The 11,704-nt window shown below is 35.8% G+C and overlaps 3 protein-coding genes across 3 annotated transcripts in view; 1 reads left to right on the top strand and 2 right to left on the bottom strand.

Annotated features, from left to right (window-relative positions):
- Nucleotides 1-1,123, bottom strand: part of LOC109584164 (uncharacterized) — a 9,819-nt gene extending 8,696 nt beyond the window's left edge. The window contains exon 1 of the mRNA XM_019999780.1: nucleotides 497-1,123. Coding sequence (XP_019855339.1) covers nucleotides 497-512 — 16 coding nt within the window. The 5' untranslated portion in view covers nucleotides 513-1,123. The remainder of the gene's footprint in view (nucleotides 1-496) is intronic.
- LOC100635072 (cilia- and flagella-associated protein 44-like) overlaps nucleotides 1-7,064 on the bottom strand; it is a 27,550-nt gene extending 20,486 nt beyond the window's left edge. Inside the window, exons 1-11 of the mRNA XM_019999779.1 lie at nucleotides 6,639-7,064; nucleotides 6,095-6,257; nucleotides 5,110-5,518; nucleotides 4,826-4,947; nucleotides 4,697-4,765; nucleotides 4,383-4,466; nucleotides 4,173-4,295; nucleotides 3,571-3,670; nucleotides 3,239-3,386; nucleotides 1,852-2,017; nucleotides 1,231-1,515 (exon numbers count right to left, since the gene is read on the bottom strand). Of these exons, the coding sequence (XP_019855338.1) occupies nucleotides 1,231-1,515; nucleotides 1,852-2,017; nucleotides 3,239-3,386; nucleotides 3,571-3,670; nucleotides 4,173-4,295; nucleotides 4,383-4,466; nucleotides 4,697-4,765; nucleotides 4,826-4,947; nucleotides 5,110-5,518; nucleotides 6,095-6,257; nucleotides 6,639-7,003 (2,034 nt within the window). The 5' untranslated portion in view covers nucleotides 7,004-7,064. The remainder of the gene's footprint in view (nucleotides 1-1,230; nucleotides 1,516-1,851; nucleotides 2,018-3,238; nucleotides 3,387-3,570; nucleotides 3,671-4,172; nucleotides 4,296-4,382; nucleotides 4,467-4,696; nucleotides 4,766-4,825; nucleotides 4,948-5,109; nucleotides 5,519-6,094; nucleotides 6,258-6,638) is intronic.
- On the top strand, nucleotides 7,030-7,901 carry LOC100634199 (protein phosphatase 1 regulatory subunit 11-like). Its single transcript, XM_003388497.3, has 3 exons — nucleotides 7,030-7,125; nucleotides 7,177-7,288; nucleotides 7,657-7,901. Exons 1-3 carry the CDS (start codon nucleotides 7,060-7,062, stop codon nucleotides 7,782-7,784), a joined length of 306 nt encoding a protein of 101 aa, XP_003388545.1. The 5' UTR covers nucleotides 7,030-7,059; the 3' UTR covers nucleotides 7,785-7,901.
- The last annotated feature ends 3,803 nt before the right edge of the window (nucleotides 7,902-11,704 follow it).

Below are 11,704 nucleotides of genomic sequence, written 5' to 3'. Positions count from 1 at the left end.
GGATAATAATGATAATAGTCTATGATTGCTTTACTTTTGAAAGTTTTGGTAGTTATAAATGCTCGATACATGTATTGTGCCCAAATAACGTTGTGAAAGGTTGCTATCTTGTAATCATTATAGACTGATTCTTTAACATGAGTGAAGTATACAGACAATTCTTTATTAGCTTCATAAAACATCAGGTAATTGATTCTTGAATTCACCATTGCAGCACTAAAGTATAAATCTTTGCAAGAAAATAAAGAATTGTGTTTATCTATATCCATTAGCCGATTGCGATTCCTTTCCTTGTAGAGTGTCTCCCATATCTCATTCATTAATATATCAGCAGTAACTGATGTACCTTCCAACTTATGTACATCTACTGCTGGTAGAAGGAGGAGGAGTTTGATACGAATAGAACGAGGTAGCAATGCTAGTCCAGGAATAGGTTTATCATCATCATCAAACAAGTTACCTATTAAATACAGGAGACACTGGATCAGAAGAGGAACTGGGAGAGAATCCATCAATAGTGTGATACTATAGACTAGTGGTTGAATGAGTTACAGTTCCTGGTATTTGAGTAGCAGAAGAGAGAAGAGGAGTGAGGAGATACCAACCGCCAAGGCCCAAGATGAAGATGAAATAATTTCTTTCGCAAAGTGTCAGCTTTTAATGTCTCTGTATTGCACAATCATGCTATAGCAAGTTATGATTAAAATGTGCTTGCTTGTATGTACATGTAAATGTGTTAATAGATCACAAAGTTATTGAAGTCACATGTCTGGCTATGCAAGACTACCTATCTACATGTATTTCTAAAATCTACCTAGTACCTACATGTACATTGTACATTGTACATGTAATTTTAAAACTATTTCTTCTTAATCTCCAACAATAAAGTCAACTGTGCTGTACGTGGATCAGGGGCACTTCTTATGCTCCCCTCTTTGCCTACACACATACATGTACATGTACAACTTTATATTCAAGTTACTAGAAAAATGTAAAACATTAAGAACCTGCCACACCCTAAGGGCTACATGTACATGTATACCATACGTTTAGTTATATTCGCAGCTACTATAGTCACAATTTTATGCTGCACCCAGGAAATACCATAATAATTATAATTATCAACAAAATGATTCATTTCGCTATCATTAGAAGTACATGTACATGTACAAATACATGTAGGATGTACATGTACTGTATATAGTGTAGCATGCAATTCCCAATTCTTACCTTAAGTCTGTCCTTAATGGACACAAAGCTTCTAGAGACAACTTTAACTGAGCTCAAGTGATAGCTATGGGTTGTATCAATATCCAATAATGATGGAGGTAGAGTGACTAATGCCATTGAGCCTTCACTGCAACAGACTAGGAGACTAGCTGGAGTAGTCCCTTCTTCTTCTCCTTCTTTTCTTTTATTCCATTCTATGTGCTTCACTGGAGCTGGTGCTGTGACATAACCAATGGGAGAATAATTGTCTTTGAGATTTAAGAAAAACACAGTGCCATCAGCAGACTATAGAGAGAGAGAGAAAGAGAGAGGGAGGGAGAGGGGGGAAGACAGAGGGGGAGGAAGACAGAGGGGGAGGGAGGGAGAGAAAGAGAGAGAGAGAGAGAGGGGGAGGGAGACAGAGAGAAAGAGAAGGAGAGAGAGGAGAGAGAGAGAGAAAGAGAGATGCATGTATATGTACACATAAATAACAACCACTGTACATTGCAGTATACATGTATGTACATGTACATGTACACAATTTATACATGTACTAATGCACATGTATGTACATGTACTACAGTATACATGTACATTAATGATGTACAGATTAGAGTATTTAGTATGTTTCATTTGACTCACTCCAGTAGCCAGTATTGTTCCACTAGGGTTCACAGATATTGAGTTAATGTCTTTAGTGTGAGGCTTGCAAGCATGAGCCAGCGAGAGGTCACCTACTGGAGTACCAGGACCAGCTCCAACACGAGAGGTTGAGGATATTGTACTCAATTCATTTATTGATAATACTCTATAAATCCAGATAAAACCAAAAGTTAAAATTATAAAACACTTCCAAATAAAGCTACACAAACAACATGTTCTAAAATTTTTATGGGTTTTAAAGCTACTCAAAAATCAAACAAAAGTCCCTGTACTATAGTACAGGGTTTTTGGTCAAATTTCACCAAAAATGACTAGGAGAGAATTTTTAGTTTTTATAATTTTTTTCTGATACACATACATGTTTTTATGCTGTGTAGCAAGTTTGAGCTGATTCCGATTAAAATTGGATTTTTTATGAACTTTTAAAGTTACTCAAAAATCAGACAAAAGTCCCTGTACTATAGTACAGGGTTATTATAGCCAAATTTCGCCAAAAATGACTAGGAGAGAATTCCTCATTTTTATAATTTTTTCTGATACATATACATGTTTTTATGTTGTGTAGCAAGTTTGAGCTGTATCCGATCGAAATTGGATTTTTTTACGAACTTTTAAAGTTACTCAAAAATCGGACAAAAGTCCCTGTACTATAGTACAGGGTTTTTGGTCAAATTTCGCCAAAAATGACTAGGAGAGAATTCCTCATTTTTATAATTTTTTCTGATACATATACATGTTTTTATGCTGTGTAGCAAGTTTGAGCTGATTCCAATCAAAATTGGATTTTTTACGAACTTTTAAAGTTACTCAAAAATCGGACAAAAGTCCCCGTACTATAGTACAGGGTTTTTGGTCAAAATTCGCCAAAAATGACTAGGAGAGAATTCTTCGTTTTTACAATTTTTTCTGATATATATACATGTTTTTATGCTGTGTAGCAAGTTTGAGCTGATTCCGATCAAAATTGGATTTTTTATGAATTTTAAAAATCTACGCATAGCTTGATTCATGTACATGTACATGTACATGTACATGTATATGCTATAAGACTTGACTGTCAGCTCATGGAGTATGCTTTTAGCTCACTTATACTGTGTTTACACTAGCTTCTTTAACTGAGCCAGCCCTATTTAAAGTGGGCCAGCACAGTTTCATTTGATAGTGTAAACAGTAACCAAACTGAGCTAAAGTGAGCTGGGCCAAACCAGGCCAGCATGGTTAGTACAGCAGGGCCAGCTCAGCCTGGTTCAGCACGGTTTGGCCCACTTCTGTAGTGTAAACGCAGCAATAGTATGCTTTGTGGGAAACCCAGATCTAATGCTCATTAACAAGCAAGCATCAATTAAACATTATACTAATACTGTACCTCAATACCCCATCAGAGTGACCAGTGATCAGTGTTAGTCCATTAGGATCAACTGATAGTGGAGCCCATATCAATGAATTACCTCCTGAGGTGTACTTTGAATGACACAATAACTTATTAGACTCAAGATCATAAACACGAACACTACCTACAATAACAACAATAAAATAAATAACAATAAATAAATGAATAAATACTTGTTTGTACATGTATATAAATAATTATAATAATCAATAATAATAATGTTATCAATGAATTAAATGTATTCTCTATTGTTATTATAATACATGTAACAACAACAACAATAATAATAATAATAAATAAATTCTAACCATCTTCAGCAATGCTGGCAGCATAGTGAGTGACTGGTGAAGTGTCTATTGATTTTATTTGACCGGAATGATACCGGAATAACTTCTCGGGGACTTTACGCTACAATAATAAAATCAACACTTAATTGTGATTAAAGTGATCATTAAACTACACATATCCACATGTAGACCCTTTGACAATCGTGACCCTAAACGTCTAATACCTTATAGGGGTTTTATTTTCTTGGTATAAAATTTCGCGAATTTTTCCAGATCTGCCATTTGTTGGTATAAATTTTCACGAATCTACCTTCTGCAGCCATTTTTCCAGTGTGCCATACCTCTTTTGTGGAATTTAATTTCGCAAATTTAATGAAAACGCGAAATTCGCGAAATTTATTTCCAGTGAAATATAACCCCTATAAGGTAATACAGTAAATCAGTAACTTAGTGTCTGTTACTACACATACCAGGTGCTAATGTGTTATTATTGCATAATTTTTAGAGTCTGTTACATGTACTGTATGTACTAATGACACACTTTATCTATAGACTATTACAGTAAATTACATGCACATAATGTACATGTACATGTACATTATGTACACTTAGCTTTCTCTTACTGTGTGTGATACAACAATGTCCAGTTTCCAAATGCTTCCTTTAGCATCCTGTGCATACCATATTGTAGGTGTGTTGGGATCTGTTGATCTTGTTAATGATTTAATGCTAACGTCTGATCCAACCTACACACAAATCAGTTTCAATTGATATTTTGCTCCCTCTCTCTCTCTCTCTCCCTTTCCTCTTCATTATTTCTCTCTCTCTTTTACTTTTATTTCAGTCAATGGCTCCATCTCAAACACAGTGCTCTCTTCAGTGATGTCAGCACCATCAATTATCTCAAAGTCCCAAATCTAATAATTAAGCAACATAACAAAAGACTATAAACTAAAGATGTAATGTAGTTTTAGTTACAATATGAACTAGAGATACAATTGTAGTTAAAACCATCATAATGCATTTACATGTACACGCACATGCATATTGTATATTACCAAGAGTACACTGTACATTAGGATTTATGTACATGTACATATACTCTTGATATTACACTATAAAACTTTATACTCAATCACTAGCATACCCTAATATATCCATCCACTCCTGCTGATATAAGCTCTCCCTCATCAAGGAACAGTGCCTCTACATTACCCTATCAATACACACAATAGATGTATGAATACAAAGACTGCTATAATGAACAATGTCTTACATTGTGACAGAGTTTCTTTCCTTTCTTTGCTAATTCAACTTTAATGAATCCTCCATCCCAGAGTAAGAGGTTCCCCCATTCAGTCCCTGATAATACTTTACCATCAGGTAACTCAACATAAGCTACATTGAACATAATAAATTAAAACAAAAAGAGCATCAAAGTACTACTACCATACAACAACATGTACATGTACATAATGTAAATGCACAGTAATACTTACATTTACATTTACTTTTATTTTATTCACATCTCATTTTTTACATTTACAGTTACATTTGTACCTGATATATCAGAGAGCTCAGTTCGTCCAAATTTCCCTAAATATCCCTGAAGCTTCAGGCCAGTGAAAGTGGTCGCCATCTTCCAGAATCTAATATGACCAGTACCGGAAGTGGTGAGCTGTCCGGGGAGCTCGGGAGAGAAAGAAACCCGATAGATATCCTGAGAGAAAGCTTTGCTCCTCAACACTATACTCTCCTTTCTCCAGTCCCAAACTGTTAACATATAGTCAGGATTACCACCAATGCTAGCTAAGAGGGACCCATCTGGATTGAAATCCAAATGAGAGTACAGCTGCTCCGTCCCTTCCCTCAGTATTCTGTATAGTCTCAGACTAGGATACTCGTATATTGCTATGTAAGGATTGACTCCTTTCTCACCAACAGCTATGTACTCACTGGATGGACTCACCTACATAAGAAATAATTATATACATGTACATGTATATGTAGAGTAGATTCTGGTATTATATGAGAATGGCTGTATGGAAATTGCCTGTTATTAATTTCATTCAAAATGATGCTATTATTTCTTGAAATTAAAGATTGTAAGTATCTCATAACTGCTATATCTCTTCTAGATGTACATGTACATACATGTACATGTACATTTATTATGATGATAAAAGTTTAATGATGTACATGTACATGTATAAAGGTGCATAAAAGCTTATTGCATGAGCATTAGTATAATAGAGTTACCATTACATGTGCATGCATTCTATTATTAATAATTATAGCAATGATACAGAGGTGCATGCATACAAGCTTATTGCATATCAGCATCATAGATTTACTATTAATGTACAGTACATGCACAAGTATTATTACAACAATATGCTTTTTTTTTCTTTTTTTTATTAATGATTTAATTATCCTGTGAGTGTGTGTGTGAACATTAATATGTTTTTTTTAACCATAAAAACCGTACTAAAACAAACTAACACAGCATAAGTCAACAATATGCTAGTATTTAGTATATACTTACAGTGATGGCTCCTATGCTTTTTCCTCCAAGACTCCTAAGGTAGGTATGTCCACCGGTTGATATGCTAATAAAGACCAGGTAATTCCCAGCAGTGTAGAGGAGGGTATCGGTATCAATGGCTAACAGGTTACTACGCTTCTGACAGTCGTACCCATAACTCTGACTGTAGTAGGAATGAGTTAAGGAATATTGTAAGCATACATACATGTACATGTACATGTACATGTACATGTACATGTACATTAAGTATAGAAAAAAGACATGTACATACGTGTACATGTAAATGCATGTACTTTACACCACATTTGACTCATTGATGTACAATTATGATGGGTAGACATTAACTACTGCATTAGTCTGTATAAATTTAAGTCACATTCAATTGTGTGTACTAACGTTAGCAATGGTTATGATAAAATTAATGCTTCACTTAATGCAATTTAAAATAAGGAAAAGGCCTAGCCAGCCTCCCAAAAACACTACAATTACTACACAATTAAAAGTGGGCTTAGAAACATGTACATGTACATGTATGGAAGGATACATGAATTGGAGGGTGTCTGGTGGTAGCTTTGACACAATAGGCTTAGAGTACATCTCGTTGTATTCATAATTTATCTCCTCCTCCTCTTCCTCTTCTCCTACTTCTTCTTTAGCTTTTGAAGGCTCTTCCTGTTTGTCTTCTTGAGGTGGTAATGGCTTTACCTCGGGCTTTGCTTCAGGTTCTTCTTTCGTCTCTGGTTTCACATCCACCTCTTTTTTCTCTCCTTCTTCTGGTTTTTCTTCCATAGGAGGATCTTTATCTTGTTTGCTTTCGTCTTTATCCTGTTTCTTTGAGTCTTCAACGGAAGGAGCAGACTGCTTTTCACCTTCTTTTATCTCATCTGGTTTTTCACTCGAGTCGGCCATTTTGTATTTGAGTATCCTAGCAACGATTTATTCCAATTAGAGCGCACTGAATAAAAATGGCGGAAGCAACAACAATCACTCTGTCTACTTCTACGACCACTACAACGCAAGAAAAGTCCCAGGTAGGTTTAAAGAATGAGCCAGTCTTTGTTTTTCATTATTACAATGCTTAGCCGACGGCTCAAATGGTCCTACATCTCCGTGGTAAGCCCAAGACTGATAAGAAGGTTCAGTGGGGTGAAGAAGTAGTGGATAACGAGTTTATGGGGAAGAAGAAGTCAAAATGTGAGCTCATATGTCACTATATTTGTCTTTTATGTTTAAATAAAGACTTAGTATTGTAAACATTAAACGATAAGCATTAACCTCTGATTAACACCTCCATTTATATTATAATTGTCTCATACGTACATTTATATTGTATGCTCATTTACGAGACCATTTTTTGCTTAATTCCAACTCTAATTGCATTTTTCAAATTTTAAACTTAGTTCGTGGTTGGAGTGCTGCGTGGAACTATGATATCAATGAAATACGATTGATTTTGTACACTTTAATGCTAAACATTGTCTTTACATGTATAATTATGTCACTGACACTTAATGTGGAATTGTGGTATCATTATTAATATTAATATTCACTGCATCATACAGGTTGCTGTATATACACTAAACCTCATAAGAATGGAGATGACAGTGACACTAGTGATGATGATGGAGACTGGGATGACTGCTGCCACGAGCATAAAGTAGCTCGTCAACGTGTACCACATTCAAAATAAACTCATGATATCAATAAATAATATTTTAAATTCATCTTCTCATTCTATTAATTGTCCTATACTTGTTGTTTTGTTGTATTTTAAATTAGTTGTGCTTGAATTGTTTATTTCAACCGATTGACATCATTTTGGGAGGGGAAATTGGCTAATTTTAATTGTCGTAAATCAAGTTCAAGGGGGCATGCCTTTTTGAAATAAGCCATTTAGGTATTTTGTCAAAAATGACTAGTAAAGAAATTTCCATTTTAATAAATTTTTCTGATAAATATACATGTTCAATGTTGTGTAGCAAATTTGACCTGATTCTGACGCAAATTAGATTTTTATACATAAAGGTTGAGCTGAATGCATAGCAATTTGTAACATTAATGAAATAAATCAAACTCAAGTGGGATATATCAAAGCCAATAAAACAAAAAATGCCTTGTGAATTTTTAGGCCTGAAATGAACTTAAAGAGTGAAATATTTATCTTTTAAATCAAAGTGTACAAATCAATCAAATCAATAGAATCTAAATGATAAGCAACAAGTCTAAATTCTTCATCCACAGATTTCTCTCTTCTGTACATGTTTCTGCACGTGGTTGTGGATTAATTTAACTATTATAGGTACAACCCACCGGTATTTTAATTTAAAATGATTAATGAAATGTTTATTTATAGATAATAATAACAACTAGATCCATGTATATACAACAGTGATGTCAGAATTATTAAGTGCATTATTTATCTCAAATTTCACCCAATTCTTGCAAATCAAGATCAACTGCTATGTCCTGCAATGCATTAGCATAATACTCCACTGTATCTTCATCCATGATGTCGTAAACAATAAATCTTTTTAGTTTGATCGCTGGCTCTAATTTTTCCCTTGCGTTCACAATAGCACTCACAATCCCATCAGTCAGTTGCATACTTGACATCTTCAGAGAGAAGTAAGGTGGCTTGGAATAGGAGATGCAATGAAACAAAGCTTCAATGATGCATGTGAATCCATCAAATAAGAGAGGATTCGATTCATCATAGATGAAATGAAACATAGTTAGACTATCTCCAATTATTGGCAAAGCAGAAGCAAGTGCATCTACTGTACTTTGATTGTCATCAATACTAAGATCCAATTTCCACTCTCCTGCTGTTACAATATGAAATAATGTCGTGATGTCACTGATACTGGATTCAGTAATACGTTTGTTGGTAGCAAGCTCGAAACTATCGACTACAATGGACTGAAGACTAGCAAATATTTGAATAACATTCCAGTTATTGTTTTTCAAACTCAAAACTTTTAAGATGAGATGTTGAGGAAAGACAGAAGCCAAAATTGGTGCTAGAGAGGATTCTTCAATGATAAGTGATTTACACGATGCTTGCTCAGGATTGACTGAAAATGGCTCAGGAAGAGGTATAACTTCCAAAGGGCAGGAGAGAAGGATCTCAATGCTCACTGGATATGGAGAAATGAAGAACTTACTGAAAATGAAGCAAAGGGCCTCAAATGATAAGTAGCCTTTAAAAGTGCAGCAATCAAAAGTTAGATGCTTGAAACCAGGCCTGTGTAACAACTCTCCTACAGACTGCATGACACTATTGTGCTCCAAACTACAATCCACTTTAAAATGAGGAACGGTTGCAGGACAAAACACAAGTTTCTCCAACTCTGTCTGACTCTCTAAGACTTGACACAACAAATTCGAGAAATATTTCCTGTAAATGATGCTTATAGCTTCACCTATTGGTAGATTATAAGCAGTGGATGCAGGGCGAACAACAGTGTTCTTATGTACATTGGCATAAAGAACCAATTCTTTCAATTTGCAATCTGGTCGTAAGAGATAAGGGCAGACAATGCGATGATAATCCTCCAGTTGAAAAAACTTGATAGCACACTTGTTGTCTACAAATATGATATCTAGGAATACCTTGATGTGATCCTGTGACAAATTTTTATTGACTTTGGAACTATAATTAATACTCACGGCTTCCAGAGATCGCAACAAATGCCTCACTTTATCAAGAAATAGTGCACTGCTGTTGATGCGAGACGATATTTGATTCATAGATTCGTGTGAAATTTCTAGTAACTTAAGTGACACCTGACAATCTACCAAAATATCAATGATATCTGGCAATGTCAACAAAGTGCTTTTCGACCTTGGGTTGATAGTAAACTTATCGTAATGATATTTCGTAGTGAGTAGGTGACATCTGAAAGAGCAACGAAATACCCCGTGGATACTCTGGGAGTAGGTCATATCGAAACACTTGACCACATCTGATGAGAAGTTGTACAAACCATTAACTGAATACAATAATGATTCTAAGAAATGATCCTGTTTACAATCACACTCGTCTTTTATTAGATCCGCCAACGAATGTCTTTCTGATATCAAATAAACTATGCTAAAATAGTAGTCCTTCCAATTCATTCCAAACCTGGTAATTTCTTCAGATTCTGTGAGAATTATACCTTTTAATTGCCTTAACATGTGTAACAAATTGGACGACATCCTCTCCTTGTAGAGCTTCTCCCATATCTCGTCCATTATTATATCACGAGTAAATGGTGTACACTCCAACTTGCACACATCTACTGCTGGTAGAAGGAGGAGGAGTTTGATACGAATGCGGCGAGGTAGTAATGCCAGTGAAGTAATCGGTATGTCAGGATCGTCACCTGGTTCAAAAATATGACCGATGATAAATAAAAGGCATTGGAGCTGTAATGGAGCTGGATAAGACATTACACCAGGTTTTCGTGAAGCTAAAGGGTTCCGACCAGTATACTGTATACTCAAAAAAGGCAGGGAATTAGCCCACAGTTCTGGTGGTTCACTATGATCACTCGAGCTATCACTGTCATTGTCTAAGGACTCATCAAATTCGTCAGACTCAGCCTCGCTCTCATTGTCAAAGTCTTCGGGAGATATGTAGTTTTGGTACCGATTACACGGGCCAAACATGCCTGAGAGCCAAGAACTATTGCTAGGGTCTGAATAAGATAGATCCGACGGATAATCTCTCATATCATTTAACGAAGAATGCTCCTCATCAGAGTCGTGGTCACTGAAATCAGAGCTGAATTCATGCTCATCACCACTGCTGTCCGCATCTTCCATTGCCTTCTTCTTTTCTTTTCAACAAGACCACGTGGCTAATGAATAATAATTTGAAAATTTTTTAAATTTTAATTTTGAAACATAATTAATGATAGGGGATCTACAGTATTTGACATGCACAGTTAGTGACTTTGTGTAATTTAAATGATAATCATGAATAATGAACTACTTAACATATATCTCATAAAATCCAACTGGAACATCTTCATTATGAGTCCCCTCATTACAGCAAATCTTCAGCTCAATATAATCTGTAGTGCTGGTAGTGTTACCATAGTCTCTGTGAAACCATGGGATACCAGGAGCTGAACAACAAGAAACTTCATTAGGCCCACAACCTTGACCATCCCAGAGTGGATCAGATATGAAAAGATCTCGACGGACTGGAAATGAATGGTCGTGATTACCTGATTCACAAAAGAAGTGACCACCAAGAACAAGCTGGCCACTATTACAAGGACAACGGGGAAGAAGAGAAGAATCGAATAATTCAGCCATCAAAGTCCACACGAGTTGTTGCGAGAACCCATGTGTAATAGTAACTCCATCAAAAGAACCATCTGTTGTTCCATACTGATATCCGACTACTCTACCACATATTTGAGAATACCTGATACCATTAGATGGAAACTGAACTGAAGCACAGCTACCACCATTCGACACTGGTCTGCCACAAGCTCTAACTCCTCCTGACTGGTACAACCTAAGCCCAGAAGGACAGTTCTGCGAAGCATCAGACATATTCAGATATGCTAGTCTTGTCCATCCAGTTGAGCCACAAAGCTCTCCCATATTGCAGTA

This window comes from Amphimedon queenslandica, unplaced genomic scaffold, assembly GCF_000090795.2.
Source record: "Amphimedon queenslandica unplaced genomic scaffold, v1.1 AMPQUscaffold_13239, whole genome shotgun sequence".
Classification (NCBI taxonomy): Eukaryota; Metazoa; Porifera; class Demospongiae; order Haplosclerida; family Niphatidae; genus Amphimedon; species Amphimedon queenslandica.
The sequence above is the reverse complement of the archived record's forward strand: the minus strand, read 5'-3'. Positions and strand labels throughout refer to the sequence as shown.

Coding starts and splice junctions, on each gene's coding strand:
- LOC100634199 (XM_003388497.3), top strand. CDS start 7,060: ATGGCGGAAGCAACAACAATCACTCTGTCTACTTCTACGACCACTACA. Junction 7,126..7,176: donor CAACGCAAGAAAAGTCCCAG/GTAGGTTTAAAG, acceptor TACAATGCTTAG/CCGACGGCTCAAATGGTCCT. Junction 7,289..7,656: donor GGGGAAGAAGAAGTCAAAAT/GTGAGCTCATAT, acceptor TGCATCATACAG/GTTGCTGTATATACACTAAA.